The sequence below is a fragment of the Onychomys torridus genome, chromosome 14 (assembly GCF_903995425.1).
Source record: "Onychomys torridus chromosome 14, mOncTor1.1, whole genome shotgun sequence".
Taxonomy (NCBI): domain Eukaryota; kingdom Metazoa; phylum Chordata; class Mammalia; order Rodentia; family Cricetidae; genus Onychomys; species Onychomys torridus.
This window is the reverse complement of record NC_050456.1, coordinates 55,511,456-55,531,924: the sequence shown is the minus strand read 5'-3', so window position 1 is coordinate 55,531,924 and position 20,469 is coordinate 55,511,456. Positions and strand designations below refer to the sequence as shown.

The window sequence follows — 20,469 nt, the reverse complement described above, 5'->3', positions numbered from 1 at the left end:
CGGATTCAGGGGAGCATGTCACAAGGAGTGGCGTCAGAAAGCAAACAGCATGTAATAATTCTGTGTTGACCAGAGAGTAGAGAGATTTTACCAAGTTCATTATTTTTCAACCCGCCACATCCAAATCATATGTCTTCATGAACACAGTAGAGTCAACCTGAGTCTTACAATTTTTAAACTATGTTAGAATGACAACCAACTCCCTAATAAATGTAACCCTTAACTCATGTCCTAGTAAAGCCCCATGAGCATTCTCTCTGCAGAAAGATGATGCTGGTCATGAAACCAAGTTACTTTGTGAAAAACAAAGCTTTTCAGGAGGATGAAGATTGTAAGCAAGTGGATACAATCCTTTGGGTCTTTACTGTTTAGATTTTAGTTACCAGCATAGGGAAGCTAAAAAGAATGTGTCTCACATTCTCCGTCCTAAGGCCAGCCTCTGAGAGGGACACACCTCTCCTGCCACATCTGTCACAAGACACAAGACCTCCACAGTGGCTCTCCACTGCTACAGGGGATGGGTGAGAACTCAAGATGTAAACAGGGAAGGATCCTTCCTGATTTCTGTGGCCTTGTTCTAACCTCAGGGTTTTCCTTAATTCAAAAGTTCTAAGCACACTCTCCTTCCCTCTTCAACAGCTGGGGGAGGTACAGACAAGAGAGCAGAGGAAACTTAGGCCAGACTCTGAGGCCCCTTGGAAGCCATCTCAAGCTTTTGATTGTTTTAATGTTGATGGTGACTTGTTTTTAATCTTATATTCATTTATGAATCGTGCATGCGTGTGTGCGTGTGTGCGTGTGCGTGTGTGTGCGTGCGTGTGTGCGTGCGTGCGTGCGTGCGTGCGTGTGTGTGCGTGTGCGTGTGTGTGTACAATGTGCTGTCTGGGTTGTGGGCAGAACTGGGCAATCTGTCTAGCAATCCTCCACGCTATCGAGGATGGACAAACTGCAGTTCTGCAGTGTCTGATCTCTCCTTCCACCGTGTGGGTTCAGGGATCGAATCCAGCTCATCTGGCCTGGCAGCAAGCACCTACTCACTGAGCCATCTTGCAGTCCTGTCTCAGGCTTTTTAGATACAAGACAGATTGTGCCATTTCAAGCATGAATTAACAAAACTTTCCAGCTAGTGACAAAAAATGCTGGCTTCTCTGACCCTTTAATCAAAAAAGCAATTCATCAACTACAATTCCAGATGGTACTAAAACCAGTCTATATTTTAAAAATCTGAAGTATTTGGCCACTTGTGTGAGATCTGGTGTGTGATCGGTGTGTGAGTCAGATGGCTCTGCCCTTTCTCCCTTAACTTTCAAGTGTAAGATACAAAGTCTTCCATGATTAAATGCTTACACCCAGGCACAACCTGTGCCCAAAGCATTTTAGGTTTCGCCCAGTTGGCATGATGCCTGGTAGAATACAAACACAGTCTCTTATTTTCCCTGTGACTAAGATACTTGAGGGAGGGCCAAGAAGGATCGTTAGGTCACCTACTCCTTGGTTTGACTCATCCATATCACTCACCTTGGATCATGGACAGTGAGTGAGTGGGGAGCTGGAAGAGACCCACACAGTCGTCTTTCCTGCAGGCTAAGGAAAAGGGACTCACAGACACTCCCAACTGGAGGTCCTCAGAGGAACATAAACGCACTTAACCTGTGCATAAAGCACAGATTGAGACAGCAGCCAGGGGCTGGCACGTGGCTTTGTGAGTGAGTGTAGAAAGGAAAGCTCTTAACCAGGCTGGGGAAGCCAAGTGCAGGGAGCAGTAGCAAAAGAGTTAAAAGAGCCACTCAGATAGCTGAGAACGCCTCTGTGTCTGGGCGATCAGACAACACGTCCAGGCCACTGCCTGAATGACTGGACCCCGATGGTAGTGATGCCTGCAACTTGGCCCACGCCTGAGGTGCCCTGCTCTTGGTGGCCTCTATAAACATCCGGGTTTGCTCCTTCAGCTGGTCTAGTTCCACCTGAGTTGCTTGGTTTTGACGGATCAACTCCTTGGTTTTCAAAGTGATTTCCAGCAAACCAGACTTGTGGAGGACCACTAAGGTATTCTGGAAGCGCCTGTGCTTACTCTGCCTCTGCTCTGCAAAGATGTCTGGGTCCGCGGCCCACAGCGGTGAACTGTAACTGGCTGACAGAGGCGAGAGAGGGGAGCTGCTCTCTACGCCATGCAGAGTGCTGTCTGATGCACACACTGGGCTGGCAGGCGAAGCAAAGGTCAGACTGGGAGCTTTAGCCACATGACTGCTGGATACAGGCTGAAGAGTCTGTGGACTCCCACCAGCCCCCAGGGAGGGCACTCCCTGCAGAGCCGAGTCCTCAGAGAGTCTGGAGCTGGGTGGGGCTGGTGTGGAAGGACCGGATAGCGAGGGGCCAGTCTTGGCTGGCTCGCTGGAAGACAGGACTGGCCCCAGTCTCTCAGTGCAGATTTTCTTCGGTATCCCACCTGCTCCTCTTTCTTCTGAGAGGGAAAGGCTCCTTTTGCCTGGGTGGGGGGCTATTTTGGTGTAAGAGTTTAGAATGGGCAAGTAGTTTCTGGAGTCTGACTTTTTCTCACCGGTATGGCATGGGCTGACAGGAGACGGCACCGGTGGGTGAAGGACAAAGAGCTGTGGCTGTGCTGAGATCACCTCAAAGGAGGGCTGGACAGTCCAGGACTGGAGCTGGGAGGAACTGCTGCCCTGGAGACAAGGGAGAAGAGCAGCTGTATTCAGGACGGAGGAGTGCAGCCCCCAGCTTCCACCCAAGGCAAAGAAGGCAGATGCCCGGCTACAACTGCTTCCGGTGCCATGCTTCCCACATGCACAGGGAGCCCTTGCTGAGAACTGGGAAGAAGGGGCCTGAAATCCACTTATATCTGATATCATACCGGAAGAGAAAAACAAAACTAAAAGCAAACACAAAAACGTTTTCCTAAGAGAAAACTCGAGGCTTTACTTTGTTTTAAATTCTGTCTCTGTCTATGCCTGTGCACAGGTGAGGGCAGGTGGCCATGGTGCCAGTGTCAGAGCCCCTGGAGATGGAGTTACAGGTGGTGTGAGCAGTCCAATATGGGTGCTGGGACCAAATGTGGGTCCTTGGAAAGAATAAGTGTTCCTAACTACTGAGCTACTTCTCTAGCCCTAAACTCTGTTTCTAATCAAGGCTATCCCTCAGAAAAAGAAACTGGGGGTACATGAAATAAAGGCACAGTCAAGGCACAGCAGAGGCAACAGAAACAGAGAGAGAACAACTTCCTGGCCAAAGCTAGAGCTGCTAAGCTCAGGCTAGGGTTGGACTCAGTTGCTGGAGTGCTTGCCCAGCATGCCTGGAATCCTTTACTGGACCCCATCATCACGTAAGACCTGGCATGGTGGCAGATGCCTATCATCTTGGCATTCAGGAAGTGCAAGCAGGAGCATCGAGAGATCAAAGCCATCCTCAGCTACATGAGGACTTCAAGATCAGCCCGGGCTACTGGAGACCCTGCCTCAAAACATAAAGAAACCCCAAAACTAAACGAACTCCGGAAGAGGCTAGCTTGTCACTGAGCTTCCTAGCACCTGACCAGACTAGCAGCCTGCCAGCTGTCCTGTGTCCCTCTGCTGGAAAAGATCCTCATTCCTGCACATCCTGGAGCAGCCACCTCAGGCTGCAACACACATGGCATGTCAACACGGCCACAAGGAGCCACAAGAAAGGCAAAGAGAAGAGAGAGGGAGCAGCCAGGAGGAGAGACCCTCAAAGGCACTGGGCAGCAGCACTAGCAGGCAGACTTCTCACTGGGGCTCCACTCCCATCTCTGTGCTCTTTCCTTTCAGTGAGGAGAACCGACGTTCCTGCTGAGATGGATCTACCAAGCAAAAAGTTCAAACGATTGTTCAGAATTCACCAGTGGCCCACCTTGCTGACCTCAGTGTGTGTTCTTCAGAAGTGACCAGGCAGTGTTCAGACACGATGCTAGTATCATGCCACAGCCATGTTCTTTTAACCTCTGGCTAAGATGGGAAGGTTAACACTAAAACCCCATCTTCAATATACCTTGTCAATGCAAGAACTCTATTTTCAGAGTAAATTACTATAAGTTTAAATGTTGTCTGACTTAAATCACTTTTCCATTCCTTAGACTTCTCTATTTGAACTTAACCAAGTTTTTATGAATGAGTTTCAGTCTCAAATCCCTTAACTAATATTTGCATCCACTGATCTTTCCTATCTAGACAATAACCACATAATGGACTGTGCTAGAGCCCAGTCCAAACTACTCACAGCTTTCCAATCACCAGTGAGGACCCTGCTGGCACTGCCACTCTTGGCCCACAGAGCTGCCCTGTCACCAGGGCGTGGCTCTAGCCTAGAAACCGCCTCTGCTCCTGAAGCAGAGACGTCCTTCCTGCTCTGTTTGTTTGTTTGGATTCTGTCTTTGGCACAGTGTCTTATTGTGTATCCCAGGCTGCCCTCAAACTTGCAATCCTCCTGCCTCCATGTCTGCAGGGTTGAGATTACAGGAGTGTACTACCATGCAGGCTTACAAATGTGTCTTATACTCCTAAATTACCAAATCAATTCAAATTGAAAAAGAGGTTCCTAGGCCTGTGATGCAGCGCAACAGTGTGTGTTTGCCTAACACACAGAGGCCTTGGCTTCAGTGCTCAGAACTGAAAAAGAAAAAAGCCTTTTGGTTTTCCCCTAAACTCTTCCTTGAGTTAGAATGCACCGCTGAAGTGACTTTTTGGCTTGGTTCCATCATACATTACTACAACAGGTCAAGGTCCCTTTGAAATTAGAAATACAAAGATAAATAAATAGTAAGGACGTAAGTCCTGACTCATGCATATACTTCTAATTTTTGTTTTCAGGTCTCTCTTTCTCTGTGTGTGTCTGTCTCTCACTCTCTGTGTGTGTCTGTCTGTCTCTGTGTGTGTGTGTGTGTGTGTGTGTACATTTCAGTAGAAGTATGTGTACATAAGAGCTCAGGTGTCTTCAGGTCAGAGGAAGGTGTGGTAGAGTATTTGCATAACACACACAATTTAAAAAATAAATCTTTTTGTTTGTTTGTTTGTTTGTTTTTGTTTTTCGAGGCAGGGTTTCTCTGTAGCTTTGGAGCCTGTCCTGGACAGCTCTGTAGACCAGGCTGGCCTCGAACTCACAGAGATCCACCTGCCTCTGCCTCCCGAGTGCTGGGATTACAGGTGTGCACCACCACCGCCCAGCCTAAATAAATAAATCTTAAAGAAAAAAAATTTAAATCAGAAAACAAACAAATAAAACCAAACAGCATCAGTAGTTGAAAGGTAACATCCTCTCCCGGGTGAAGGTCCACATCAGTGTGGTTCTAGTGTGTTTCTGAAATCTCTTCCTGCAAAGTGGAAATGTCTGCATTCTGGGAAGCGCAGAACTCTGGGCCCGCCTGGTCCTCCTCACCTGCTTGACCAGCACATTCTTCATGACCACCATAGGGGACAGCGCAGGGAAGGCACTGTTTACAGCTTTGGAGCTTGGCCTCAGCCTGTCCTCTCGGCTCCAGCCCAAGGCACTCAGCATGTCCTCTGACTCCATCTGCTCTGCGGAGCTCAAGCATTCTGAGCTCCCATCTGGTGGGCAGAAAAATGGTCAGTCCATGTGGGGGTCTAGGCTAACAGCTCATAAACCAGCCATGGATGCCCTAAAATAGAAAGGAACATCTTTGATGGGTGTTTCTGTGAGTTTTCTGAGGTGGACACTTCACTGGGTGTTCAAACCATCCCTCCTGCTGGGCTTGACTTTGTCCAAATCCTTAGAAAAGCCCCAATCAGCCAGGGTTCCTGGGAAAGCACTCATCCCCAGATCACGTGAGAAATGAGCTGAAGACTCCAAAGTGAGATACTTACTTTTATTTTATTCTTTTAACAGCTTTGTTGTTGTTGTTACATTTTGCCTGTGTGGGGATGGGGGGATGTGCAGGTCCCACTGCACATGTGGGGGTCAGTTCTCTGCTACTAGGTTCTGAGCCTTACTGAGAAGTGACTTTATCTGCAGAGCCCTCTCAGCAGAGCTGGGTTATTACTTTCAAAATCTGTTGTTAAGAAGTGGGGAGAAAGTGTGATCCCAGGCAGAGTTAAGATCTTTAGAGGCTCTAGAAACCACAAGATACAAAGTAAAAAAGCAAAGCCAATTAAAATCTATATCCACTAAAATGAAAAGCTTTGTCCTGAGTTTTCTGATTGAGTGGTTAGTGCTAACTGTTTGGAGAATCTACAAACCCCCAGGCATACCTGTGAAGGATTATTTAGATCAAGTTTATCTCTCAGAATGTCAGTGAGGGATTACCTCAATTAGCTTAACTGATGTGGAAAGACTCAGTTAGAGGCAGGACCACTCCCTGGGCAGGGATCCTTGTGTGTTGAGAAGGGAGTGAGCTGAGCACCAGCGTTCCTTGCTCTCTGCTTCCTGACTGTGGGTAAGCTAAGAAACTGCCTCAAGTTCCCACCGCCTTGATTCCCTGCCATGATGAACTTTCAACTTTGGGCTGAAATAAACACTTTTCCCTGTAAGCTGCTTTTGTCTTGAGTACTTACTTTATCACAGGATGAACCCAGACAGTTTGTTGTCCCAACAAAGGGAAGATGTGCTCAAACACTGAGGGAGAGGGTGTCAAGTGAGACAAGGGCACATTTAACGCACTGGCCAAATTTGAGACAATGCAGGTAACAGAAATATGCAGTTAATGGATCAGCTACCTGAATTACTAAAGAATTCTACAAATCCAGGGTGATACTCAAAAAGGGAACAGAAGGAGGAAAATGCTTCTTAATCAAGAGGTTCAGTGAATGGGCAAAAAGACAGCATTAGTAGATCACAACTTTTAAATTGCTAGGGTGGTAACCAGTTCAAGTAAGATCGTCAATAGATGCTAAAACACCAGTCAAGAGTTTGCAGGAGGGAGCTGGGGAGATGGCTCAGTGGTTACGAGCACTCTCTGCTGTTCCAAAGGTCCTGAGTTCAACTCCCAGCACCTACATGGCAACTCACAACTGCCTGATGCCCTCTTCTGGTGTGCAGATGTACATGCTAACAAAGTACCCATATGAATGAGTGAATGAATGAATGAATAAATAAATACATAGATTAAAAAAAAAAAAGAGTTTGAAGGAAGGAAGACAGTATAGTGGTGCCTGCCTATAATCCCAGCACTCTGTAACCCAGGCAATTAACCTTGTAATTCACCTGCCTTGGCCTCCCCAGAACCTAGGATTCTAGACATGTGCCACCAGGCCCAATTAAAAGATTATCTTTACAATAAAGAAATCTGGTACATGGTACCTTTTAACCAAGGGATCAGAGTATCATCAAAAATGAGGATGGGGGCTGGAGAGATGGCTCAGCAGTTAAGAGCACTTACAAAGGACCTAGGTTCAGTTCCCAGTCCCCACTTCAGGTGACTCACAACCTCCCATAACTCCAGTTCCAGGGGATCTGATGCCCTCTGCTGGCCCCCACAGGCACCTGCATGCAAGTAGGGCACAAACTCATGAAGAGACACATACATACAAATAAACATATCTTTAAAAAAAGAAAACAAATGAGACTAACTTAACAGTTCCCTTGTGTTTTAGGAAATATACAACATCAACAATACAATATTCTAATTACTCCAAAAATGGGGAAGCTATAAAACTACAGTCCTGTCTTGTTCAAAGATGTCAGTGTCATAAAGGAAAGAAAAGATAGGAAAGCTATCCTGGGTTCAATAAGATTAAAAAGGCAGGCCATCTACATACAATGCCTGCTTCTCAATGGGATCCTGGATCCAAAAAAAAAAAAAAAGACAATGGCAAATAGCTATGAGGACATTACTGGGCCAATGGGAAAATCCAAACAGACTGTAGTTAGAGATAATTCAATCAGGTTGACTTTCTTGGGTAGACTGATGGCATTATAATTATATAGAAGAATTTCCTTGTTTCTGAGATTCATACTAAAGATTTAGATATAAAATGCTAATTGCTTGAAATTTTTGAAACTTTTCAAACAGTTGAGCCAATGTATATAGGGGAGGATATGAATAAAGCCAAAATGAAAATTCCTAGTGGACCTGAAAGAATCTTTCTTGTGGGGGATTCATTCATTTTTCTTTAGATTTGAAATTTCTCAAAATAAATTTGGGAAAATAATTAAAATAGAAAATACCATCCATTTTGGTTTTGAAAATTTTACTGAAGTGTTTCTTAGGCAGCCTTTTGGCTAAGATCAAGTAAGAATTTCATCATACCCAAGGTAACTGGAAAAATTCAGGCAGTGACCACATCCCTGGAACCTAACCCCAAGAGTGACCAGCATTCACTGGGACCACCTTCTGAAAGAGGACTGAGGGTGGTCATTTTTAATATCACTCTGTGTCCGAACAGTGCAGTACTTTTTTTATTTTTTTAATTAATTAATTTATTTTTCTATTATCAGCTTGATACAGTATAAATTCTTATCTTAATAGTGAAATGTTTCATTGAGGCTTGCTCAGTAATTGAGTAAAACCAAAACTTATTATAAGCCACAGTCATCCTAGGGTCCCCCCTGCTATATAGCCTCCATGGTTCTGTGGGTTGCAGTCTGATTGTTCTTTGCTTTATATCTAGAATCCACTTACGAGTGAGTACATACCATGTTTGTCCTTCTGGGTCTGGGTTACCTGACTCAAGATGATATTTTCTAGTTCCATCCATTTGCCAGTGCAGTACTTATTAAAACAACTAGCCTGACAAAGACTTTAGAAGATGGAGCTAAATGGCAGTGGTCCTGGGAATTATAAACAGAAGGACTGTGGGTAAAGTATGTTTTCTTCTTTGACTCCCCCAAGCATCTAAACTTTTACTATGAACACGCATTACCTTTACGATCCAGAAACAGATCAAAAGCAAATGTGATATTCAAAGAGAAAAAAGCCCTTTCAGTGGTTTCCAGACCTTTGGCCTTGTTTTATAGGCCCCATTTTCCAGACCCTTCCCCAGCCTCAGTACCAGAATTTCTAGGAGGGTCTAGGAATCTAAATCATTAATAGACGTTTCAGGCGGGCTTCATGGTGGGACAAGCCTGGTAAGTAAATTCATTAAGCGAAGGGATCCCAAAGTGCTACAGGCTTGCTCACCCTTCCCTGGACTGTCCTGGTCCTGGGCAGACACTAATTCCTCTGTTCTAATCCCCTGGGTCAGTGCTGTCCCTCTCTGAGTAATACTCTATTTATAATTGAGCTTCTCATTCAGCATGCCTACAAGATGAAAACGTACCAATCTAAGAAGAGGAGAGTCCTAGATTTCCTAACAGCAGCATTTCCCAGTATAAGTGAGTAAATCAGTAACAGGCCTGTATTGTCTCAGGAGCCTGGGTAATAGCTATAAATCTTTCCCTAGAAAAAGCTCCATTCCCAGGACAGTAAGCCTGACTCCCTGGCATCATCCTGAGAATCTCCTGGGACAGTAATGTTGACATTAATTCAATATTTAGAGTAGTTCAAGCCACTCCCCTCAGCCCTAGAAATAAGAGCTTCAGCAGGAAGTTAAGAGGCTGAGGCAGGGCTGCAGTCGGCCCTTCTGGGGAAGGCTCTGGACAGCTATCAATGACAGCTGCTCTACTCTCAGTTTTCTTACTTTTTAACAACTTATTTATTTTTATTTTGTGTGCACTGGTGTTTTGCCTGTATGTATGTCTGTGTGAAGGTATTGGGTACCCTAAAACTAGAGTTACAGACAGTTGTCAGCTGCCATGTGGGTGCTGGGAATTGAACCCCGGTCCTCTGGAAAGGCAGCCAGTGCTCTTAACCACTGAGCCATCTCTTCAGCTTTTTAAAAAATTTTTTTAAAGACTGGTTTTTTTGAGCCCACGTGTGGTGGTGCATGCCTTTAACCCTGGCACTTGGAAGGTGGAAGCAAGAGGATCATTGTGAGTTGGAAGCCAGTCTGGTCTATATAGTAAGTTCCAGGACAGCCAGGGCTACATAGTGAGACCCTGTCTCAAATAATGATGATGATGATGATGATGATGATGATGATGATGATGATAAATAAAAGATTTGGTTGGGGGGGGAGGGTGTTTGTTTGATTTTGATTTTTTGAGACAGGGCCTCATCATGTAGCCCTAACTGGATGAGAACTCACTATGTAGACCATAATGGCTTCAAACTCACAGAGATCCACCTGTCTCTGTCTCACAAATCCTGGGATTAAAAGCATATCTACCATATATGCTCAAGGATTTGTTTATCTTCTTTTATGTGTATGTGTGTGCCTGTTTGTCTGTCTGTATATACGTGCACATGTACATGCAAGTGCCCTTGGAAACCACAAGAGGGTATCAGATCCCCTGGAACTATAGTTACAAGTGGCTGTGCACCACCTGATGTGGATGTTGGACACCGAACTCATGCCCTCTGCAGAAGCAGCCAGTGCTCTTAACTGCCCAGCCATCCCTCCAGGCTCCTGTTCTACTTTCTTATATCTCATAGAGTTTACAGTTGGCCCAGGTGGCTCACAGTCCAAAGTGTACAGTTATTAGGAAAAACAGTTAGGCGGGGACTTTTTTAATTATAGTAAAATTACTTTCTAGGCAAGTGTTATCTTAACAAATGACAGTCACTTACCACATAAAGATGGTTCAGCCAATGCAAGACCACATTTGAGATGATGACTATATCATAGAGCCCAAGTATGTAATGGGCTATATCATCCAGGTTTATGAAAGTACACCCTAGTGTTCCTTAAGGACCAATTTCTCATTACATAATACACGACTACATTACTTTTAACTGACCTTCACACTGTTTCATGGCAACAAGATACAGTAGTATTTTTCTTTTTCCCTGCCATGAAAAAGGAGTTAATGCAACAGAATCCTGAGTATTTTTTAAAAACACTTGTCTTTGAGATAGGATCCCATGTAATTCAGATTGGCCTTGAACTCATATGTAGCTAAGGATGACCTTGAATTTCTGACTCTTCTGTTTCTACCTTCCAGTGCTGGAATTACAGCCATGTCCCAGCCCGCCCAGTTTTATGAGTACTGGGGATCCTGCATACGAGGCAAGCAGTCCACAACTGAACTACATTTCCAGTCCATGTTCAAATATTTTTTCTAGTAACTACAGTTTGAAATGGAAGACTGAGAGTTTGAAGTCTAAATTGAAAAAGGAAAATTACTTTTTCAGAACTAACCTATGGTGTCATAAGATACCAGAATCACCAACCACTACCCCTTGTTTTCAGAATTGCTATTTTTAAGAGCTCAAATACTTATTCATCCTGTATGTGAAAGCTTCTAGTGTTTCTTAAACTGAAGAGCTTCAGGGAAGAATGCATATTATGGAGCAGAGGGCAGAAGAGTAAGATATTGTTAACCTGAAAAGCCGGAGTCCTTGTCTGAGTCGGCAGCCACCACGCCGAGCGGCCGAGTGACTCTTTTATTCTCTGTGCCTCGGCCTGGCTTGGCAGAGAGTCTTCGAGGGCTCTCTCTGGATGGCATTTTCCTCTCCATGTTTCAGCGGGCTGGAAGCTGGGTCCCAGACAGTCTTTGCATGTGGACTGCTCTATGAAAAACAACAAGGACGTAAGAAGTCATCACCTGAAGAGTGAATTCAGCAGGTGAGCCAAATGGTGAAGAAAGTGAGGGCAAAGACTGCCAGCCTCACCCACTTCAGCTACACCTGCTCCGTAGTCTCAGCTGACCAAGCTTCAGGTTTACCACACAGAACGGTTTCCATCCAAAGGAGGCCCCCATCCCCTTCTGCCCTCTAATTCCATTGCGAAGTCAAGGCCCACAAACCAAGGTCAGTGGCAGCTTTGTGAACTGCTAACAAAGGGACATTTGATTAGGCTTTTTGGTAACCAAATAAACTTGCCCTCCTCCCTGAGGAGAAGAGAGGTAACAGCACCCAGTGAGGCGAGCTTTCCCAGTCTGCAGGCTGGTGATCTATTGCTACCACTCACAGTGCAGGGTTTCTCGAATAAACCTCTCAGGTCCCAGAATGAAGTACTGAGCAGAGTACAACCAATGTCATACGTGCACGTATACACACATACACATGCTACTTCAGAAGACTTGTTTACATTTATTCTAGGTACTTTTGTGTACGTGTGTACATTGGCATGAACACACATGTGCCATGACCCAGGTGTGGAGGTCAAAAGACATCTTGCAGGAGATGGTTGGGCCTCCACCTTGTGGGTCCTCAAACTCAGGTTATCAGGAGGTAAGCACCTTTATCTGCTCAAGTACCTACCTCACTGGCCCTATATGCTACTTTTTATCATAAAACAATACAAAAAACAAACAAACAAAAAAACTCACAAGGGGGCTGGAGAGATGGCTCAGCAGTTAAAAGCACTGGCTGCACTTCCAGAGGACCCAGGTTCAATTCTCAGCACCCACATGGCAGTTCACAACTGTCTGCAACTCCAGTTCCAAAGGATCTGACACAGTCACACCAGTGCACATAAAATAAAAGTTAAATAATTTTTTTAAACCACAAAACTTTTACAGCCCTGAAGGTATAGGTCAGTGGTGGAAATGCTTGCTTAGTTTAAGTTTGATGACAACAAAAGAGCAAAAACTTTAGTGTGTAAACATATGTAAGAAGTGTTTGGGGGGAGGGGTGGTGGTGGAAAGATGGCCCAGCCAGCAATTAGGAGCAGTTTTGATTCCCAGCACCCACATGGTGGTTCACAACTCTAGTCCTAGGGATCCAGTGCTCTATAAGCACTAGGCACACAAGTGGTATACAGACATACATGCAAACAAAATGCTCATACATAAAATAAATTTTAAAGTGTAAGAGCTTATACTGCATAAGGATATATAACATTTATTGCTGTTAATGTTATTCTTTAGTTTCACAATATCCTCCTCCATTGTAATCAATTTTGCAATGAAGCTCAGATGCATTACATTCAGTCACATGTATACATAAAGAACATGTATCAAGTGCTCCTATAAACTGGGCATTGTGCTAGACTGAGGATACAGAGTGAATAGAGTAACTGTTGGTATCCTTCCTGCAGCCTGTGATCTAGAGAAGAGCAGACATTAACCAAGGATTCACACAGCTGATTATCACACTGACAAGAGCTATGAAAAAGTGAGGCTACGTCTGTAGCACCAGGAAAAGTGCCATGAGGCTGGAATCTGGAGGCTGAGGAGTCAGCAGGCATTAGAGTGGTCAAAGACTACAGGTGAGCTGTTGCAGTGCGTTCCAGGCCAATGTGAAGGCGGAAGGGAGAAAGAACTTGGCACACTCAGAAGTAAATGGCCAGGCTGGCCAGAGCAGAGTGCAGGAGCAGAAGACCATGCTCTGACAGTGGGGGTGGGGGAAGAGGACAGACAGGCCCTGCAATCGCACATGCTGGAGAGACTGTGGATGTTAACTAAGGTGCAGCGGGCGTGGTGGCACACTCCAGAACTCAGGAGGCAAAGCCAGGGGGACCTCTTGGTCTACAGAGTGAGTTTTAGTTTCAGGGCTACCTAGCCAGATCCTGTCTCTCAACAACGAAAACAAGAGACACTTTGGAGATAAAGAACACAGGGTGCCACCAAGGAAAACAGTGATAATGAAACTGGGTAGGCATAAGCAAACCCAGAGATACTTTAATCCACTCAGGACTCCATGTACTTCAGCCAAGCAGCACTGCCCCTGGAATATCCTGAAGTGCCATACCTGAACATTTCTGCTAGTTCAGGACCTAGGGAACTAGAGGAAAGACTCCTGGTGAAATGAAACAGGAGACACGTGCTTCTGTGCACTCTGGAGTAACCCCTTCCTCACATACGTACAGACTAGTGGTTCTCAACATGGGAGTCGTGACCCCTTTGGGGGTCAAATGGCCCTTTCACAGGTTTGCATATCAGATGCCCTGTGCATCAGATATTTACGTTACGATTCATAACAGCAGCAAAATTACAGTTATGTGGTAGCAACGAAACTAGCTCTATGGCTGGTGTCACCATAGCATGAGCAACCGTATTAAAGGGTCGCAGCACGGGACAGCTGAGACCACTGTTCTAGACAACTGCGGTGAACTGAAGGACACATGCTGATCGGATGGGGATAAACGCTCAACGCCATTCCAAGCAGAAGCCATCGTGCCCCGCAACCAACTCCTTTAGGAAGGCTTGTCCGCCTCACCCAGCTCAGGCCACATCACTCTCCCTCCACACACTATGATAAGAACCACACTGTCACATCTAACAGAGCACTCTGCAAAGGCAATGTCTCTCTGTCTGACAGCTACGATGCTTGATAGCTTGGACAATCCTGTTTAAAAAGTAGACTAAAATGTAAAACTGAATCCCTAATTAAAGCAGGAGCCTATGAAACCCAACAAATGCATAGAGTATAAGTTTCCCAAAATAACACTGTTCCAAAGTGAATAATAGAGCCTTCTTTAAAATGAAACTAGATGTGGCTTCTGAATGGCATTCAGACTAAGGCAGGTCTGACCAGGTGATCCAGATTAGAAGGGCATGTCAGTTGCAACTAATTAAGAATCTGGGGCTGGAGAGATGGCTCAGTGGTTAAGAGCACTGGCTGTTCTTCCAGAGGTCCTGAGTTCAGTTCCCAGCACCCACATGGTGGCTCACAACCATCTGTAATGAGATCTGGTGCCCTCTTCTGGCCTGCAGGGATACATGCAGACAGAATACTGTATACTTAATAAATAAAATTTAAAAAAAAAAAAGAACCTGAGAAAACTTCACAATATCTTACTAAACCCAGAGTATTTTGCAGGCATTTTAGAGAAAGCATCTCAACTTAGCCTCCTATGACCCTTGGACAAGACAATAAGAAGTTATCAAAATGTCAGCACTGCCGGGTGGCGGTGACGCACACCTTTAATCCCAGCACTTCGGAGGCAGAGCCAGGCGGATCTCTGTGAGTTCGAGGCCAGCCTGGTCTACAGAGCGAGATCCAGGACAGGCACCAAATCTACACAGAGAAACCCTGTCTCGAAAAACCAAAAAAAAAAAAAAAAAAGTACTGTTGCTAAGTTATCAAAATGTAAGTACTGTTACTAAAACGCAGTCAGGGGAGCTACAGAAAAAAACATAGTAATTTACTCTGGTTCACAGAGAATTTACAGGATAATGTTGACTACAGAACCAAAATACTAAAACTTCGACAAATCTGTTAAATTCTAAAATTTGAGATCCTGGGGAATTGGTGGCACTTGGGAATAAAAATAACAACAAAACCCATACAGTTGACTTTAGAATGGCGAAGTGTCTACTTTGGATGCAAAAATAATTAAAAATAAGAAAACCTCTCTTCTTGATAAAGTTCTGTTTAAGCAGGAAAAAAGCCTTAATGTTCCATCCGAGGAGGCCCTTGTAGGTACATAAGAGCTACACCCACCTCTCTTCTTTAGGAGGAAGTGGGCTCACACACAACACACCAGAGGAAACCCTAGGCAGAAAAATGGGGGGGGGTTCCCACTAGCACCCCTTAAGCCAAGAACTTCACAAATAGCAAAACCTAAAAACTCAAGAAATCAAGAGGGTTTTACTTTCCCTCCTCAGTATTATTCTACAATAAAGTCAGATACCAGTATCTGAGAATGGGTTACACGGTCGCCACCTGCTCCCTCACCTCTCGGCTCCCTGAAGCCACTACCACTTCCTACACATCTCAGACCCCATATTCCACTCACTGCACTAGGACTTAACTAACACTCCCAAACAGGCAGAGCGAGCGACCCTAATTGACCCTAATTGAGTAACACACTATCCAAAAGGTTGTCAAAGCGGGCAGTCTACAGTCAAATTCAAAATGGGAAATTAGTCAACACAGAGGCTCATATAAACTGGTACAAGAAAACTCTCGGAAGTACTCCATGGCACCTGGTGCTTACTTCCATCTTGCATTCCTTACATTTGGGTCATTATTCCTCTCTAGAAGCTCACAGTTGCCAGTTCTGTTTTTATTTTGTTTTCAATCTTTGCAACAGACTTGTAAGGCATTCAAGAGAATACTAAGTTCTAACAAATCTCAGTCTGGCAGTGTCTGAAAGCCAAAGCAGTTTAGCAGTCACCAAAATACCTGAGTTCATGTATTCCGACGATCAAGGCTGCATTTCCAAACACGCGATCACCTCAAGATCTAACTTTTAGGTCTAGTCCAATATACCCATGATTCTAAGATGGGACAAATACACCAACCAAATTAAAAGCTGGTGTGACCCACTATCTCTGGCAACCGAAGGGTTACAGGGAAAGGATCTGAAATGCAGCTTTTAGCTCTCCTTTTATAGCTGCGTGGCGACATTCCTGAGAGCTCACGTTCCCTTTAAATGTGTCACGTGTTACGACATGCATGCACAGAGAGGTGTGAGGTGAAAGCCCAAGGCAAGGCTCATATAGAATAAAGTGATAAGGCCAAAGAAAGTAAAACCTTTATCAGCCATAAAACCATGAGTAACCCCAGTTACAAACGTATCAGGATGTTTTCTCTGCAGCCGCTTTCTTCTGATCTGCATGTTCAGAAATACCATTCCAGGAGAACGTGTATTGTAGTAGTGGGAAAATTGCACCTGCCTAAGTGTCTATTATTCATATTCTCCTTCAAACTCCTTCCCATTCTCAAAACTGGCTGAAAAGGTTGTGTCCAAGATCCTGCCCGGTTCCACACGCGGTCACACGGTTTCCCATGACTCTCTCCATCCTTTCAAGGGGGGCAGGCGCTTAGAGAACGTTCTCAGATCGCTTTGAAAGGGGGCTCACAGTAACAGTGCCCACCTACCCTTTCGCACCAGCCCACATGACATCTGTGCCAGGCAGCAGCGTGCACACCCTCCAGGCATCAACTAGCCTGCCAACTCAACAGGGCAGAATTGGGCAGACCACAGGGCTATGCTGTGACTGGCATACCACCACCAGTCTCCAGGGCAAATGCCCAGGCAATGCCTACTGCCAGGACTTGGGCAATAAACAGAAGAGCTTGGCTCGGGCCTGGGGCCTGGGGCCTGGGTCCGGGTCAAAACTGCCCTACCCAGCCACTAACCATTGACTTCTTACAGGCACTATCCATCTTCTTCCTCGCATCCCTATCCTTGGCACTACGCCTGGCTAGCTGGCCTAAAGTAGGGGACCGCGGGCCCCTGGAATAGACAGGGCACCTTGTGTCTGAGCATAGCTGCTAAATGAAGGTGCTGGGCACTCACCTGTACTCACTCACTCGGTAAGCAGCCCTCATGCCCACCAACCAGTCCATCCCCAGACCCCTCTGCTCACAGCCCCGCAGGCCTTCGGGCTCTGCTCCCGCAGGAGCCATGGCACCCAGGGCCAGGCCAGGGCACCCTACACACCGTCTCTGCCTCACCCCAGATCCCCTTTCCCACGCGGGCCCGACCCTTGGAAGCACACCAACCACACGGAAGCCAGGGATGGCGAGTCCCTCTGCTCCCAATATTGGGCGACCCGGTTCTCCCAAAGTCCCGCTTCCCCTGTGTGTCCACTTCGCTCTCCTCCCTCTTCCACCTGCTCCCACCGGCTCCCTCGGTGCCCCCGGTCCCTCCCCGCGCGCCCGGAGCCACGCGAGCCCTGCCTCGCTCACCTAAGGCCAGGGTCGCCGCTCCACGAACCGGCCCGGCAGGTCAGCGGGCGCATGCGCGAGCCGGGCCCCACGACTCCATGACAACCTGGTATTCGCCGGGTCTCTCGCTATCCCCCGCCCCAGGCCTCCCGCCCCTTGCTCCTCCCCCTCGCCTCCGCGGCGGCTTTCGCCACTCACGTGACCCGGCTCCACGGGACCATGGAGACTGCGCGCTGTGCTCCTAGCAGGGCACTGGGAGAACCGCCCTTCCTCCCTCCCCACCCCCGCCCCGCCCCGCCCCGCTCCGCTTCCGCTCTCTACGCCGGAAGACCTGCAGGTCACCGAGGCGAGGGCGGCGCTCTCTCCACAGCTCCTCTCTATGGTCGGCGCCTGCGGCTTCGCCGCCATCTTGTCTAGTTCCCGGAGCTATTGTGTGGGCAGCAAGCACTGTAGGATTGGATTTCGAAGGCGGGCAGGGGCTGGTGGCTCGGAGCCTCCTGCCTGGCGAGAGTCGGGGCTCGTTTGGGGGTCCTGAGGGGAAGCTGCTCTCGGGGTGTGTCCCCCCCCCTCGACCGGAACCGGACGCGCCCGGCCTGGGGCGGCTGCGGCGCCCAGCGTGGGAGGACTCGCGCGGGACTGGCAGCCGGGCGCCGCCGTGTCCCTGCGGCTCGCTCACGTTCTTGCCACGCCTGTCGCCTGGGTTGCTTTCCCGTCGACCCTCCAGCCCCTGCACGAGGACTGGACGCCACGAGTGTTTTAGTGGGGTGATTTCAGGCCACTGGATGTTGGGCTGGCTTTGCCCCGGGCAGTGGGAGCTTCGGCTTTTATGGACGACGTCCCCCATGCCTGGCCCTGGGACATGGCCTCTCGAACACCAGGAAGGGCAAGGGAAGCCCGCAACGAGCATGATCCCTAAGCGGAGTGCTCCACGACTGAAAACCTGAGAGTTGGAAACTGGTTCTGGAGCTGCCCCTGTTTGTCCAGCCCGGTACTCCAGGAAGTGCTGTTGAAATTAAATAAGATGAGAGTATTACGGCGTCAGCCGCGTTAGCGGTGTCACAAGAGCTCAGGGACCACGTGCAGCCAGTGGCTGCTTTACTGGACAGCGAAGATTATCGCACGTCGTTGGCGCGGCCGATCGTTAAATTGGACCTTGCGGATCTACATGGCGATAGTTCTGCATCGGTAATCCAAGCAGCTTAAAAGTCATAGTTAATCACATTATTCATCCAGACACAGATCATGCTAATGTATTAGTGAGTATGAATGCACTGATTCGCATAAGCCCTCCCAACAAGTAATAGTTGAATGCCCACACCGCATAAGGCTGTTGTTTGGGAAATGAAAACAATGGTCAACCATTATCAAATCATTAAGAACCCGTAGCTTCTTGCATTTTCTCAAGAGGCCTCCACAGGCCTAGGTGCTGTTATCCTTCCTTTATAAACCAGGAAACTGAAGTGTGTGCCCGGAAACCCGAGCTTAACAGGGAAGACATAACTGCCCCTAACTAAAAGGATCTTTGCCTTCAAACACCTTAAAGATCAAACATATGAAATTGAAAATGGTCCAATCACCAACATGAGAGAATGTAAGTGCAAAAAAAAAAAAAAAAAGTGAGCAAATCGATAAAAGCAAAGGAGGAAAAATTACTCAGCTTGAGTCATTATTGAAAGAGGAAGAAACCAGGTAAAGCTTTAAGCACAGATAAAAGTCGATGTACAGTAATGGAGGTGGGATAATGCATACGGACATAAAAGAATAAAGTGCAGAACCACGAGGAATGGCTTTGTCTTGGATCGCAAAATGGGAAAGAAAGTAAGTCAGAATCCCCTTGCATATTAGCAGACAGCCATTCTGTATTAACTACTTGAATTTCAAAATAAAATCAGTGGTATTTATAGATAATGGATTTATGATTATTCTACCCTATGATTCTATGTGAAGAAGTCCATGAAAGTAGATGATATTGTTAGGTAGCCAAATCATTAATTTTTTTTCTTCCTTTATTGATTTCCCAGGGTTGCAAATTGGCCCCTGGATGGATAGTTGCCTGGGGCCTGGGGTCTTTAGTCAGTGTTCTAAGATTCTTGGTTGGGCTAAGTGTGGAGGCCCGAATTAATCAGGGGCAGAGAATCAGCTTGCTTTACCCTACAGGGTTGCATAAGGGGATGATTTGACCATGGTCGTGGTTACCAGGTGTTTGGAAGGGTCTGCATTTGGCTGTATCCAGCAAGGGAAGATCTTTTTCCTGGCCTCTTGGCATTGTTATAAAAAGCCCTTTTGGCCGGGCCGGTGGTGGGGCACGCCTCTAACCCACCCCAGCACTCGAGAGGCATAGCCAGGTGGATCTCTGTGAGTTCGAGGCCAACCTGGGCTACCAAGTGAGTTCCAGGAAAAAGGCACAAACCTACACAGAGAAACCCTGTCTCAAAATCAATCAATCAATAACAAATAAAAATAAATAAATGAATAAAAAGCCCTTTTGAGTAACGTTCTGGGCCCTTGGATTTTGATCCAGGTCCTCCGAAACTGTCCTGTGTTTTTGTCCTTCTCATCTGTCTATCATTCTACCTAAATGTTTCTTACCCCTCTCTCCTCAAGAGTACCCAGGGACAAGTGGGGGCAGGTCCCCCCAGCCAAGGTCCTTGCAATGAAGAGTAGATTTGGAGCATGAGTCTTCTGGCTTTCAGGTCTTAGCAGTTTGAATCCTCCCCAGTCCTGCTGGAGGCTCAAGACTTAGTTTACCAACACCGTTTCCAGCAGGGGGAGACATGATACCTTAAATGCTGTGCTAGAATTTGGGACTAGATTTCCCACTGTAAGCAAAGCTGGGTCAGAAACAGCAACCCTTTCCAGTCTGCGTCAATAAATTATTATCACCTGTCCATATGAGGATTTGGCTTTCTAGTCCCATGGAACATAAAGAGTTAGCCATGTATGTA

At 46.6% G+C, this 20,469-nt stretch overlaps 1 protein-coding gene across 3 annotated transcripts; it reads right to left on the bottom strand.

Moving 5' to 3' along the window:
• Positions 1–827: 827 nt before the first annotated feature.
• On the bottom strand, positions 828–17,663 carry Cipc (CLOCK interacting pacemaker). 3 transcript variants are annotated; one of them, XM_036205981.1, is made up of 4 exons: positions 17,546–17,663; positions 11,343–11,530; positions 5,404–5,573; positions 828–2,681 (listed from the first exon to the last, which is right to left on the bottom strand). In XM_036205981.1, the coding sequence occupies exons 2-4, from the start codon at positions 11,476–11,478 to the stop codon at positions 1,788–1,790; spliced, it is 1,200 nt and encodes a 399-aa protein (XP_036061874.1). In that variant the 5' UTR covers positions 11,479–11,530; positions 17,546–17,663; the 3' UTR covers positions 828–1,787. The 3 variants fall into 3 exon arrangements, with proteins under 3 accessions (XP_036061874.1, XP_036061876.1, XP_036061875.1); XM_036205983.1 differs by having other exon boundaries at positions 11,343–11,525; XM_036205982.1 differs by lacking the exon at positions 17,546–17,663 and adding an exon at positions 12,292–12,321.
• Positions 17,664–20,469: the final 2,806 nt, after the last annotated feature.